Source organism: Dipteris shenzhenensis, chromosome 28 (genome assembly GCF_047967505.1).
Source record: "Dipteris shenzhenensis isolate YYH24624 ecotype China chromosome 28, Dip_SZ_1.0, whole genome shotgun sequence".
Taxonomy (NCBI): Eukaryota; Viridiplantae; Streptophyta; class Polypodiopsida; order Gleicheniales; family Dipteridaceae; genus Dipteris; species Dipteris shenzhenensis.
This window is the reverse complement of record NC_141623.1, coordinates 8,432,663-8,448,408: the sequence shown is the minus strand read 5'-3', so window position 1 is coordinate 8,448,408 and position 15,746 is coordinate 8,432,663. Positions and strand designations below refer to the sequence as shown.

The window sequence follows — 15,746 nt, the reverse complement described above, 5'->3', positions numbered from 1 at the left end:
CCCATCCCCCTAGCTCCCTAACACTCAGATGCCTTCAGATCTTCCCAAAAAAATTGAGTTGCAAACCTAGCCCTACCTCAACCCCCCTAAAACCCTTGAGCAGCTTTTGGTGTACTTGAAAATGACCATGAGCTTATTTGATGCTTGCACATGGCATTTATTATGAGAATGATCGTTTTTGAACCACCACTGGACCAGTGCAAATGAAGGGAGCAGAGGAATTCAGAGGATGCAGGTTGTATAGATAGACACAAGACCCCAAAAGCAGTCAAAGGTTCAAAACAGGATGCAGAAACTCATGTCAGAATCAAATGGTATGAGTAATATGCATGCATTGCAACATTAAACCATGAGGCTGATGCAAAGTCAATGGACAACCAAAAACCTGTGCAAAGCTTTACTTCAGAACAAAACCAGGTTCCATTACAGCAGACCATGCGCCTTATATGCCAAATGACCGCCCTCAGAAGATCAAGAAATTAAAAAAATTGCTCTGCTTTCTGCAGAACTCTGCATACCTTCTTATAAAACTCAGGTTCATGCTGTTTGACTTCTTCAAGCGTTTTCGCCTCATGTTGCTCTGCCTGCAAGGCAATTAAACAAGTACAATCAGTCCACTAATCCATTTGTATGATACAGCTCTCTTAATGTTCTGAAAGTGAGAGAAGGATCAGCTTTCCATTTAGCTGAATCACAGTAATTTCATGCAATCCCACCTTTAGCAATCGCAAATAAAAAGTCTAGCTAAGAAATGTAGCAAACAAAAGACAGTATTTTAATAAATAGTAGCCTCACCTACAATTTATTTGTACTTGATTGCTATAAGGTATACCTCCGTCGACATGAATTTAGATTGAAGCACAAGAAGGAATTTTAATAGATCCATGAATAATAGATGTTGAAAATAAAACACATGAATTGAATTGTAAAGAAGTATGGTGATGTATCACAAGCAATGATGAAGAAGAGCCTCACACCTAGTTGACTAACCGGATATTGATGAGAAGGGATTTGACTGTTGTGAAGGCGAAAGTGGGTTATTGCAAATCAGGTGTAAACTGAATGATGTTTCTCCTTGGTTTGATGGCCTTGTGTGGAGTTAGGCTCTCGTTCCTTCCATTTGTTGCCATGGAATATTTTGAAAGGGACACATGGCGAAAGTAGCCAAAAAAGACAGATGGTGACAACGAATCCTATGTAATCATAGGCAGAAGAGCCTATGCTTAAAATTTGTAAAAGGGTGGAGAAGTGTGATAATGATTGTATAGAAGGATCCCTCCTCCCCCCTCATGGAACAAGCTCGCCCACCATTAGGCGGTTCCCTAGGCCTTGCAGTCCCCCATGCAATGATAGTCTCTAAAAGAGTTTCTTCCTCCTCCATGATTCTCCATCTCCTCACACGGTGTATAATGGGCACCGTCCCCACCACCTTCTCTTTCCCTATATGCATATCCCACTTCCCCTCCCACCTTCCTCATTCCTTTTGTTTATCCACTTGTTCATACGGTTGTCCCATGTCCTCTCCAATGTCTCTCTTCGCCATGCCACTCATTTCACTTAGCGCAAGATTGACATGCTTTCTCAGCTATTCCGCCAAGAGCTATTCATTGGATTTATATAGCAGCAGTATCGGCATAGTTCTCCTCGCCCCCCTGACTCTCTCTTTTAGCCTCCCCCCTTGCTCCCATTTCATTTTGTATCGTCCCGTCTCCTTTCTTTACACCATAGTTAGAATGGGACCAACCGAAAATGTACAATGCTAGGACCGGAAACATTTCAGGATGGGGGGACATGGCAGAGGGAACAGGGACACGTCGTCAAATCACATGGGAAAATACCAAATATGAAAACAAAATCACTTTTAACAGCTCTACAGATTCCACTTAAGCTTTAAACTTTAGAAACAAATAAAAATCCATTAAAAACCTGAAATGTAAATTGATGAAGATGTTTGCAATGCCATAGAGATGCAGAATAATATAGAACAAAGAGCATATAAATATAGAGGAGGGGGCTGAGAGAAAGGGGATGAGCAGTGAGAAGAAGAGGCTGAGAGGAAAGGGAGGGCCGAGCAGTGAGAGGTGGACTAGAGGCTGTGGACTAGAGGCTGAGTGGGCTGCGAGGCTGAGTAGGAGGACTAGAGAGTGGAGGTGAAGTAAAACAGTGTGAAAAATGCACTGTTCGGCATTTTACAAGGTTATGCGCAGTGTGAGGCATTACACAAGGACCATTTATACCACATCTTGTTTTAAGGCATGACCCATAACCTGGTAAAACCTCATCAAACAAAGGACACCATTGATACTATACAGGATCTTTACAGCCAAAATATTGGAATTCCTACTGCCAAGTCACAAATAGCATATAGAATATATAAATACTGTATCATAATTATTTATTCATATATACGCCACAGCCATGTATGTAGCGCCCTTCTAGGGGAGCGACCTATCGGATGATTCGGAGTAAGACCTCAGTCATCAGGAGAAGATAGCCGACATGAGGGCATAATGGATCAGCAGGAAGAGACAGCATGGAGCCATGGAGCCACCACGCACAATGTAGAGGCCGACCAAAGCATGCATGATAGAGGTCCAGCCCATCATTGCTCTACCAGATACAGAGATTATGGAGACCACGCCACCCGCCACAACGGGAGACAGCTCGAAAGACGTACATATGAGACATCTTCACATCTCATTGGAGAGCCACCATGGCACCCGGATATGTGTTTGGAGCACTAGCTTTGTATGTCTGGGTTTTGAGGTTTGAGATTATTAGCTTAGTGCTCAGCAAGGGTCTTAGAGAGCCCTTTACTTCAGCCCACAGTGGCTTGTATGAGTTAATTTCTTGAGTATACTTCATCTCATGGGCCTGCGAGACCTCCGAAGACGTAAATACAACTCATTGGAGAGCCACCATGGCACCCGGATATGTGTTTGGAGCACTAGCTTTGTATGTCTGGGTTTTGAGGCTTGAGATTATTAGCTTAGCGCTCAGCAAGGGTCTTAGAGAGCCCTTTACTTCAGCCCACAGTGGCTTGTGTGAGTTAATTTCTTGAGTTTACTTCGTCTCATAGGCCTGCGAGACCTCCGAACACGTAATGATATGCCCTTACTATGCACACATTAGGAAAAAGTTCAGCTCTCTTCTTGAGGGACATAACAGACTAGCTGATTTGCTACATAAGGCCTCACCCTCAGCTTTAGGAACATTTGTATCTAAGCTTTTCAAGCACAAAAACTCACCTAGACATAAAGGTAGTTTCTCTTATTACCCTCCCCTTTGAGGGAGGAGTCTTTATGTATGTAAGGTTTTGTATTGTTTCAGGTCCCATAGGCCGATTTTTGGTCTTCAGAGGACGATAATATATTCTTCTTCTTCTCCTCTCTCATGCCCAACTTCCTCACAGATCCCCTCACACAGCTCCCCACCCCCTCACACAGCCAAACCGCCTTGTGCAGCTTCCCCACCCCCTAACGCAGGTCCTAGCCCCATTCTGCTCCAATCCTCTCTCCTTCGCAGCCCCTCCTCCCTTAGCCCCTGATAGTCCCCTAGCGTAGCTGCCCAACCCATCGCACAACTTTCCAACCCCCTCCCGTTGTCCCTCACATCGCCCTCCCTTTGGGAAAATCTTGAACAGCCACATCCCATGGCCCTGCCCTTCAGTTTTCCAGGGTCCTGCCCACATGTTGCAAACTCTCGTCCTTGTGAAATACCCCCCTCTTGAAAGATGGCCAGTGACCTCAATTGCATCTGGATGCTACAAGAATATGCAATAACTGAAATACATGTGAATATGCCATCATAAAAGCATGTATTACAAACTGACATAGCATATATGAATAATCATTCTTCAGAGCCTAGGATAGCAGTCCATATACATTGCAAAAACTATCTCATAGTGACTAGTACACTCATCATAGAAGTACCAAGGTAGATATACAGTCAACAAGCACTACCTCGGGTGAACATACAATGTTGCCAAGAACCTCCAGATATCTGAGCCTATCTGTATAAAAGCAACAGAGATACGATCCCTCTCTTGAGCATCAGCAATGCTCCAGATCTATGCTTTGTTGAGCTTGAAGGAGACACAACCAAAGTTGGCTCTAGTTCAAACACTTCAAGGTAGAGCTGTAACAAGTGAGGTGTATCTACCAAATCATCCTCTTCCAACCACTTTGCATGCAATAATGAATATTCCTAAATTTCAATAGGAGCGTGGGAAACTCTACCTCTGATTTTCATTTCCTACACTCTGTCTAGACACCAACACCAGCACATATCAGACAGGTAAAGAGCACACGGGAGCCGACTCTCATGAGAGCAGGCTGCTTGAACTCTCCATATTGTCGCAGGAGAAGTCGTCACCAACACCCGTTTGAGAGACCCTATGTAGTCACCGCCATGCACCAATCAGTGCTCACACCTCCATCCACACAAATGCCAATGTCCACAAGCCAACCATTCATAGGTTACAGCTGATATCTGTGCTATACGAGGCACACCTTTCAAACCTTAGATGCACACACGTCTCCCTACGTGGGAGCAAAAAGACTTTACGCTGTGTAAATAATGCCTGGATACGTTTAAGAAAACCCGGAGTCCTTCAGATTCTCCCATTTGAAACCTCCTTCGTAAAAGATAGCAAAGACACGCTCATTTGCTCTTCCTCTCTCCCTCTCTTAACAGATACACTAGGGCCCAGGACAATCGTTGGGCTGGACCCCCCCGAAGGTTTTTATCCATCAGAGAGAAAATGGAGTACATGAGTTCAGCGTGGAAGCTGTTCATACATAATAAAAACGTGAATGAATCATTACATGAGCTCTTACGCTCTCTTTCTTGGCAACAAGCCACTTGTCAAACTCTACATAACTTTCCTAATTACATGCCACTAAGGGCAACTCTGAAGTCTTTGAAACACTTGGTCACGCAAACCACCTCCTAGACTCTTGTTAGACTCCATTGCGCTTAGGAAAATAACTCTTCCTAGTACCTGCAACAAAGCGCACCACCATGGGACCCATTAATTGTTAGCGCTTTGCATGCAAATAACACACTGTGGACTAATTCTAGTCACGGTGGGCGTCCCCACTGAACACATGTGCACACATAACAAATATAAAAATATATTTATTCTCAGGTTGACCAGAGTCAACGCTCTTGATCATAATTAAGGGGCTTTGACCAAGTGTCGAGGCGCCTTAATTATAGTCAAGTCTCTCCAACCGAAGTTGGCACATCTTGGTTAACCGCAGTTAACCTTCTTGGTATAAACCAAGTCATCCTGACTGAGATCAGGCTTACTTAACCGAAGTCAAGTATCTGTGACCGTAGTCAATTCTTTGACCAATAGAGAAACTCTTTTGACCATAATTAACCCAGATGGAAAAACTCTTTAATTATGATCAAATAAATGGTCAACTGTACTTTGACTTAGGATATTTATATTATGGTGACTTCCCCTCGGCTTCTATTCAGTTGACCTCAACTGAAAAGCTTCCTTGTAAACATCCAAAAGCTGTGGTTGATCGGACAACATGTCTTCATCCATCCACTTGGCATTCAATGCCGTATAATTCTTGAATTTTACAAGGTACCTGTAAAATTCCTTGCCCTAAGGGCCTTTGCGTAGAATATGGTACATGATCTGCTCTGGATGAAGGACCTCCTCCAGCTCATCCACTTCTGGTGGATCCTCTGATATTGCTTCTTTAGGCTCTAGCCCTTGAAATTTCTTTAGAAGACTCACATGGAATGCATTGTGAATCCTCCAATGCTCTCGCAATGCTAACCTATAAGCAACCTCATTTATTCTTTCTGTAATCCTGAAAGGGCCATAGTACCTAGGAGATAACTTTGCATACACTTTCTGTTTGCCCTTAAGTTTGTGGAGCCTAGCTTTCTCGAACTTCAAAAGTACCCGATCCCCTTCCTTGAGATCTAAATGTCTCTTATGCTTATCTACAGCTCTTTCATGCTTTTCTTGAGACCTTTCAATTGCTGTCCGGACTTGGCTGTAAGATGTCTGGAGGTCTCTCACAAACTGATCAGCTGCAAATATTTCGTCCTTGGTCCTCAGGATAGGGGGCAGAATCACCTTCCCATAGATGATCTCAAAGGGGGCTTTCCCTGTAGAGTTGTGTACTGTATTATTGTAAGCAAACTCTACCAATGGTAGGTACTTTTCCCAATCTGAACCTTGGTCACCCACGTAGCATTTCAGCATATCCAATGTTGTAGAATTTGCTACTTCACTTTGATCATCTGCCTGGGGATGGAAAGAAGAAGAAAAATTCAGGTTTGTCCCCATATTATCAAATAAAGCTCTCCAGAATAGACTGGTCATTCTGGGATCTCGATCACTGACAATGGACTTAGGCATACCATGATGCTTAAAAATTTGTGCCATGAAGAGCTTAGCCATATGATCTGCCTTTATGGTTTTGCGAACCGAAATGAAATGAGCTTGCTTGCTGAATCTATCAATGATAGTCCAAATCCCATCATTCCCTTACTTTGATCTTGGCAAATCAAAAATAAAGTCCATTGTAATACTTTCCCACGGTGTCTAGGCACGGGAAGAGGCATAAGTAGGCCAGGTGCCTTCCGTCTATCATACTTCACTTTCTGACACATAAGGCATTCAGTAACAAACTGATGTATATCTTTCTGCATCCTTGGCCAAAAGAAATACCTCTCTAGTGCTAGAGTTGTCGCTGTAATTCCTCTATGTCCAGCATAGGGAGGTGCATGGCATTCTTCTAAAATCTTTTTCCTCATCTCCTGGGTGATGCATAGGCAGTCATCTTTCATTAGATACCCATCTTTCAGGGAATAGTGACTCGTGGACTGCCCCTCTTGCATTTGCTGTAAAATCTCACCAAAATCTGCATCATTAGCATATTGCTCCCTCATGCCTTCCAGGTCCTGATGATAAGCAATGGTCACATTGTTGACCTGGGGTCTTCAGGACAAGGCATCTGCCACTCTGTTCAGAATTCCTTGAGTATGGACAATCTGAAAATGATACGTTGACAGCATATTTGCCTATTTCATACGCTTCTCAGAGAGTTTTGTCTGAGTTAGAAAATATCTCAGACTTTGGTGATCTGTTTTAACAATAAAATCTGCACCCAAAGATAATGCTTCCATGTGTTCACAGCATGAATTACAACCACCAATTATTTTTCATAGATTCCCAAATATATTTCAGCATCACGCAATCTTCGGCTCTCATAAGCTACTACATGTCCATTTTCAGGTAATGCAGCCCCAACACACTATCCACAGGCATCGCAATCAACATCAAAAGGTTGATAAAGATCCAAGACTACAAGAATAGGCTCTGTAGTCAACTTCTCCTTGAGTGTATTGACTGCTTTCTTCTGTGGCATTCCCCATGTGAAGGCTGCATTTTTCTTAGTAAGGTCATGTAGTGGAGCTGCGATATCAGCAAAATGCGTAATAAATCTCCTATAGTAGGAGCAAAGTCCCAAAAAACTACGGACTTCATGCACAGTTTTCAGCTCAGGTCATTCTTAGATGGCTCGGATCTTTGCAGGATCCATCTCTATCCCATTCTTGGATATTATATGGCCCAAATAATGGATCTCTTCCAAAAACACATCACTTTTCTTGCTATTGGCAAAAAGCTGATGATTTCGAAGTTCTTGAAATACCAAAGCAAGATGTTCCATGTGCTCTTCTTCTGTCTTTGAAAAGACTAGGATATCATTAAAGAAAGTACCCGTGAAGTGCCTGTACTTTCGGAAGATGCGATCCATCATTCTATTGAATGTGGCTGGAGCATTTGTCAACCCAAAAGGCATCACTAAGTATTCATACAACCCGAATGTAGTGCAAAAAGCTGCTGTCTTATGCACATCTTGTGGTTGTATTCTAACTTGATGATAGCCATCTTCAAGTCTATCCTGTAGAAAACTGTTGCTCTTCTGAGCTGGTCAAGCACATCATCTATGCGTGGTATCAGAAATCTATTTTTTATGGTCATCTTATTCAATGCACAATAATCAATGCACATTCAAAAAGAACCATCTTTCTTCTTTTCTAATTTTGAAAAATCAGTTTTCTTCCTTTCAGCACCTCCTTCATGCAAGGATAGCACTGTGGATGGATCTTGCAATGGCACGAGACTAGCTACTGAAGCTGAATGCATAATGTCTTGAATGTTCTTTGATCCCAAAGCATTTACCACTGCCTAGATTTTTGGACTGAGACCTGCTCTGTACTTTCTCATTTAGGTTCTTTTGGAGATCTTTTTGAAAGGTGTAACTTGCAAATAAGCATCCCAAAACTTTTGGTTGTACGCATCCACTGTATCTCCTGCATCCATATGCAAACTATCCCAATCTTGAAGAACATGATCTCTAAACTATTTAGGCATGAACTGTTGATAGAAGGCTTTCTTGAGGCCTTTCCACCTCTTTGGGGCTGACCCATCTGTGGTCTGTGCACTCCACCATGCACTAGCTATCGCTGTCAAGTGCAAACTAACCATTCTCAACTTGGAGGATTCTGAAGAAATTTCTGTACCGAATGCAGCATCAAACTGTCTAATGAACTGCAATGCTTTGTCTGTATGACCCTATTGTCCATTATAGGTCATAAACTTGACACATTTACCTCCATCTTTAAATTCCTTGGTCTCTCTAGAAGACTTGCTCTTCCTAGACTTCTTGTGTTTCCTCCTTTTCCTGGATGGTGTATCTGATAAAGAAGAAGATACAGAAGTCGGAGCTCGAGGTAGACGGTGAAGGACTTGGAGATCGGTGATGATGCCTCGATCTCTTCCTGCTATGAGACCGTCCCCTATGAGATCTCTCTCTCTTTGGCTGTACACGAGAGTGTGCCTTTGGCATTGGCACATCATAAGTTGCATTAGGCATGGTTTTTTCTTGAAACAAATGCTGAGCTCTTGGATCCCTTCTGATATTTTCCATCTCCTACATACAAGTGCGTACCATCTGCTCAAATTCTTGCTGAGTTTGCTGCACACTTCTCTATCTTGGATGTGCATCCCTATCTTGTGAATCCCACTGAATAGGTGATTGAGCCATTCTCTTACAAGTCGTTTGAGATCTGCAAGTTTCTCACACACACTGTGTATGCAACTGATGCACACTGCCTTTGCTTTTCAAAGAGAAAAATTACCTCAACAAGAGGTGTCTTGCATTCACAATCTATGCCAGTACCGGGCTGTCAACTCAAGGCATATACCCACAAAGTGGCCAAAGCATCAACAATTGTGTTGCCCCTTTCCTGGTTGCTGCAAAAAGCACTCAGAATGCATTTGTTTTTCCCTCTTTTCACGGCTCAAGGGCATGCATACTCTTTTCTGGAAATCTCTGATTTCTCTGCTTTTCTGCTTTTTCTGACAGTAAATACTCTCTTAGATAGGTGAAAACTGCTAGCAGAAACAGTCTTTGCAACTGTCTTTTCTTTTTTGGCCGGGGGGGGCGGGGGGGGAGGACAATAAACAGATCAAGTAACCAGCTGGTTACACTAACCAGACTGACTGGGTCTGGTTTGGTTAGTCTGCAACTAGACTAACTAGACTGGTCACATTCTGGTTACAGTTACCAGACTAGTGTGGTTGAGTCAAGTTAGGCCAGACTAACTAAACCAGGGTTAAACTGACTGTGTTGAGGTCAGCTTAACCTCAGGTCTGCCAAAGAATTGTTGGCGGAATATGTTGACGAAAGGACCTGCTTCTGCAATTTACAACGCCTTATCAACATTCGATTTCGTCACTCATAAGGGGTAGGCTGATCTCTTCCACGCAGTTTATCGAGGAGATTCCATTCTCAGCAACAAGTGCCAGACGCATAATTGTGGAGTCTTTCCCCTCGACAGTGCTCATAAAGCTATCCATTTGCAGATACACCAATCTTAGATGCGCTCAGATTTGCAAGAATAATACTCAGCACAACATGCGCTTTCTCCCTAGCGACGGACCTATTTGCAAAATAGTGATTAATTCGCTCGTCGAGTAGATTACTTTTTACTCAAACTATACACACGTTCACACGCAGCTCTTGAATTCCCTTCTCCTTCATGCTGATTTCCATGTATCTCTTATACGCATCTCTTTCAAACAGCTAGAATCGTGTCCCCTTCAAGAAGAGGGCAAAACCTGCTCTGATACCAATGAAACCTCCTTCGTAAAAGACAGCAAAGACACTCTCATTTGCTCTCCCTCTCTCAACAAATACACTAGGGCCCAGGACAATCGTCGGGCTGAACCCCCCCGAAGGTTTTTATTCATCAAAGAGAAAATGGAGTACATGAGTTCAGCGTGGAAGCTGTTCATACATAATCAAAATGTGAATGAATCATTACATGAGCTCTTAGGCTCTCTTTCTTGGCAACAAGCCACTTGTCAAACTCTACATAACTTTCCTAATTACATGCCACTAAGGGCAACTCTGAAGTCTTCGAAACACTTGGTCACGCGAACCACCTCCTAGACTCTTGTGAGGCTCCATTGCACTTAGGAAAATAACTCTTCCTAGTACCTGCAACAATTATTAAAGTGCACCACCATGGCACCCATTAATTGTAGCGCTTTGCATGCAAATAACACACTGTGGACTAATTCTAGTCATGGTGGGCGTCCCCACTGAACACATGTGCACACATAACAAATATAAAAATATATTTATTCTTAGGTTGATCGGAGTCAACGCTCTTGATCATAATTAAGAGGCTTTGACAAGGGTCGAGGTGCCTTAATTATAGTCAAGTCTCTCCAACCGAAGTTGGAACAACTCTCCAACCGAAGTTGGCACATCTTGGTTAACCGCAGTTAACCTTCTTGGTATAAACCAAGTCTTCCTAACCGAGATCAAGCTTACTTGATCGAAGTCAAGTATATGTGACCGTAGTCAATTCTTTGACCAATAGAAAAACGCTTTTGAACATAATTAACCCGTATGGAAAAACTCTTTAATTATGATCAAACAAATGGTCAACTGTACTTTAACTTAGGATATTTACATTGTGGTGACACCATCTACAAGGCAAATAAATATTGCTTTAACAAGGCCTTGACAATGAACAAAGCTTCCAATTATTTTTTGCAATATTTGAAACGACAAGATGGTGAAATTACTTTGCTCCAAGTGCGCGACCCATCATGCCTGAAGCCCGTTCGTTCTTTTGTTCACAAGATGAAATCTTACCTGCTTAAGTTCCACCACCTTTTGGCTTATTTTCAGTTCCTGATACCATACCCCACACGTTCTTGTAAATAAACCACAGTCGAGTGGACAATTACCACGTCGAGAAATTTCGAAGAAACCAGAGTCAAGTGGACAACAACCAGGTCAAGAAATTTCTACCATTAAATATGACAACAGCTACTTCGGATTTATACTTCTTTAGAGAGTCCATGATGTCCAGTCAACAACTTCAAGTGCAAAAGCTAACTCACGGTCCAGGCCTCAGACACAAACTCACAAGAGTTAAACAAACCTCCTATTTTCCACAACCCCTCATGACCTGGGGGCTCTACTACCAAATGTTAGAAAACAAAATGCATGATCCCTTTTTGTTGCTCTCAGAGTCATAAGCGATGCAAACCCAGCAAACATCCCTCCTGACACAAACACAAGTTATTCCCACATAATCTGATAACAATTTTGTAGTCTTCTCTCTGCACATAGACTTCACACAAGCATGAGACTTAAATACAGTATGTATTGACATAATATTACTTTGCAACAAACAATCAAAAGTGCCTTAGCCCTACCGGGTTTTGTCGGCCTTATAAAGAACTCACACGACTCATAAATTAAGGACTCCCACACATTGTCTAGACACCAACAGTTGCATATATCAGATAGGTAAAGAGCACACGAGAGCCGATAACTCTCATGAGAGAGGGCTACTTGAACTCTCCAGACTAGCGCAAGACAAGAAGAAGTCACCAACACCTATCTGAGAGACCTTATAGCTCATCTCGCCATCGCCATGCACCAATGAGTGTGCACACCTCCATCCATACAAACACCACGCAGTGTCCAAAAACTGACCATTCATAGGTTGCAACCGATATCTGTGACATGACAGGAACCCCTTTCAAATCTTAGATGCACACATGCCTCCCCACGTAGGAGAACTAAGACTTTAACCCCAACATCGTCATGTCTTAACTCATAGCTTATGTGAAGATACCCGAAACTCACCGATCAAGATCCTCAATGCATGTGGGAGATAAGATGGGTGTAGCCCAGTTGTTTTGTAAACCCCTCCTCAAAGATCCATTAGTGATCTCTCAATTTAAACAAAAGCTCAGTAGGCGCTAGCCAAGTCCTATATTTCTGGAGTTGCAAAAGATCTTATTTGGTTCACCTCCTGGTAGAGCGAAATGGAGGGAGCCTCAAGGCCATACTGAAACAGTAGTTTGTCCATCTATAGTCCCAAGCCTACAAACCATGTGCGTGTTCAAGCAACTCCTTTGATCCCCCTGTGCCTACAATTGTAAAGATGTGTCCAATATACCATGATTTGACTCAAGGTCCCATCCTCTGAATCCCTCATATTGTCTCTCGAGTAACATAAGTGTGAAGTGCTTCTGCATTAATTTTATGTCCAAGATGTCCGATCGTGATACTTTGGAGTCATGGGATCCCCTCCTTGTAGATTGAGTCAACGATATTAAACGTACAGGTGCAGGGGGAAATCAATGCAAACTTCTGCATTGATTAGCTTTGCCAAGATCGGGGGCTAGAGTACCAATCCCATGTGCAATGTTGTCAAACATACTTCCTAGTGATCTGTGGCTAGGCCATTGCGAAGCTTGAGGGTTGAGTGTTTGATATCAAGTGTTGAGAGTGAGCAAGAACCAGGACGTGATAGATGTAGGAGGTCTAGTGTAGGTGATGTGGGAGGTCTGGTGTAGACTGACGAGCGATGTCATAAAGTAAGTGTGCGTGAGTGTGTTCATGTGTGTGCACGTGCACGCCACATGATCGGCAGGTGAACGTGGACCTCTGCTCGAGAAACTTTTGCCAGAAATCCTTGGAATTATTACTAAACAGAATGTTTAATAATAGGTTCTCCTCATTCCGACGGATAAAGTTTTCCTTCTTCACACGGACCAAACGGTGATACTCTTATTTGGTCTCAATCTCATTGGAAGGTGATGTTTGTCCTTGAGTCTGAGCTGACGGCACAAGGCCTTATATTCATCATCATACCAGCAATTGCAGGGAACCAACCCAAATGAGCAATGGATAGGTGGATCTAGTGGTATGAGGGAACGACTAGATCGCGGCATCATGTAGAGAACGGGTGATAAGTGTGGCTCTATCCTCTAGAAGAGGGATATCATCAAGGTCCTCAAGCATATTGAAGAGGCAGGCGGCATAGGCAAGGGCTAATTACCATCGAGCATGCCCTTGTCACGAGATGCAAAAGAAAAAATAGAGTGACAGCCTGACATTGAAGACTCTTGCATTCTTTGAATTAAAGTGACTAAAAAGAGAGAAGAAAAAAGAGAGAAAAGGTGAGGATAAAAGAGAGAAAAAGAGAGAAGGAAAGAGAGGAGAAGTGAAGTGGGGTGTGATGTGCTTGGTGGTGGTAATGGGTTAGATAAGCTAAAGAAAAGATATGTATGATCAGCTCCAGGAGGTGGAAGAGGAATTTAGAAGTCAATGGTATGAGAGAGGAAGGCAATGGATCCCATAAGATAGTCAGACATGCTGGTCCCTCCTCCATGTGGGAAACAAGTGATCCCACCAATGTCCATCTCTCCAAACCATTGTATGATCAAGTCATGCATCCTACATATCAACGAAGGCATGCCCATACGAGGTTACTGGGGATCGTCAATCTGCAAACACGTGGGAGATACTTCCTCATATGAGGTGACTGGTGATCGTCGATCTGTAACTACTGGAGAGACATTGCCTCAAGTAAATCAATGCCAGGCAACACAATCAAGTCATTCTGAAAACCAATAATTGGTACCTGGAGGTCAGTGGTCCTCCCGTTGAAGTCTCCAAGAAGGCGAAATTCCCCGCAGCTCGACTGCGATGAAATTCTCTCTCGACAATGTGCTCCTCATCCGGATCCAAAAAAATGTGGCATGTGATCATCCTTGTGAGAGATGATCCGTACCAAACTACAACCCCACCGGATCCACGTACTCCTCCGGCCTCTCTCGTCTCATCCCGATATGCAAACTCCCATGTGTATATCCATGGATTGGTGGTAGCAGATGCTCGCCTTTGTCCTTATCCGTATCTCGAGCCTTGCGGAGGGAGTACAAGAGTCCTAATTGAGGATAAAGTGGAGTTGGTGAAGTCCACTTTTCCAGACCGTACGGGCCTCAGCTCACCATCGAGAAAGAGAGTTATTAAAGGTATGAAGACGCTGTTGGGGGCCAAGTGGTCAGCTGGAGCAGAGGCAAGAATTTGGAAGCTGTGGGGCCTCTGTGGTACTGTGAGCAGGCGAGCAGGTAGCAGCAGCTATGGCAGAAAGCAGGAGCAGCTGGAGCAAGACGGAACGAGCTGGAGCAGGAGCTGGAAGAGAATGCTCAATGCAGCAACCAGGGGCAGCGATAGGAGAGGAACAAAAATGGCATCACCAAAATGGAACAATGACTTCAACATATGGAACCACCTCCTAAGACACCTCCTTGGCAGGGATATCAACCTGCTGTTGTATTTCTGCTATCTTCCTGCTCTTTTGTGCAGTAACTTGAGTAGGGCCAGATCACTTACAAGTTTCCTGTTTTCACTTCAAGAACAGCCAAAACTTTTCCTACATTATTTGGGCACAAAGGACGTTTAGCTTATAGAGTGCTAATGCCAGATCCTTTGAGAAAGGACATTGACCCTTGTGACTATTTGAATTCTCTTGTGTTTCACCATGTGCAGGTTTTTTACCATCCCTCGTTCTTGCACATCTTTTACCCAAAGAAACTTTGCATCCCCTGCTTTACACGTCTTTATCAATTCTTGGTAGTCTCATGTTTCCACTTTCGTCTCTTCATAGTGCCTGACCTTTCGATGAGGCCATGTTAAGCTCTTCCCACAATGTCTTGTACTCTAGGTTCTGGAATGTCTATTTTTTCAACACGTCCTGAGACATTCCTTCATGCATATCATGACTCCTTCACATGGGGTTGGGGATAAAGCCTTTAGTATACTAACTTCTTGAATCCATCCTCAATTTCTTTCAAAATCCAGGCCCATTGCCTCCCTAGTCATCTTGCAAGATAAAAATGACAGCTCACAAAAGGAAGTGTACTTGAATTACCTTCAAGAATGTGCTTTTTATGCTGGGTCTCTTTTGGAATCATGTATTGCGACCCCCAGGAGGCTAAAATATGACTGTTGGGGGATACTCAAAACTAAGGGGTATCCTTATGTTGATCCATTGTCAAGTAGACCTGGGATGAACAGATTCTAGGTTCTCAAAAAGGAGAGATTCGGAAAAAATCCAATCTCATCATGTGGAATCACCACCATCATACCATCCGTTTCGGGCATAGCATAGGCTTGCTAATATAAGATCCCAACCAACTTCATCACCACCTAGCATCATGTTAATTATTGAAAAAATAGATTCTATAACAAATGCCCACCATCTGCATCCTCAAATGCACATAAGCAAAAAATTTGTGCCAAGGGCTTCATCAGCTCAGTTTTGTCAAGCTCTTGAGAAATGGGCACAGAAGTCACGATGAAAGTCAGCCCTTAAATTACATC

General features: G+C 43.1%; 1 protein-coding gene across 2 annotated transcripts in view; it reads right to left on the bottom strand.

Moving 5' to 3' along the window:
- Positions 1–262: 262 nt before the first annotated feature.
- LOC147883135 (NAD(P)-binding Rossmann-fold superfamily protein) overlaps positions 263–15,746 on the bottom strand; it is a 117,701-nt gene continuing 102,217 nt past the window's right edge. For both annotated transcript variants that reach the window (XM_087399779.1, XM_087399780.1), the window contains one exon: positions 263–584. In XM_087399779.1, the coding sequence (XP_087255905.1) occupies positions 480–584 (105 nt within the window). In that variant the 3' untranslated portion in view covers positions 263–479. The remainder of the gene's footprint in view (positions 585–15,746) is intronic.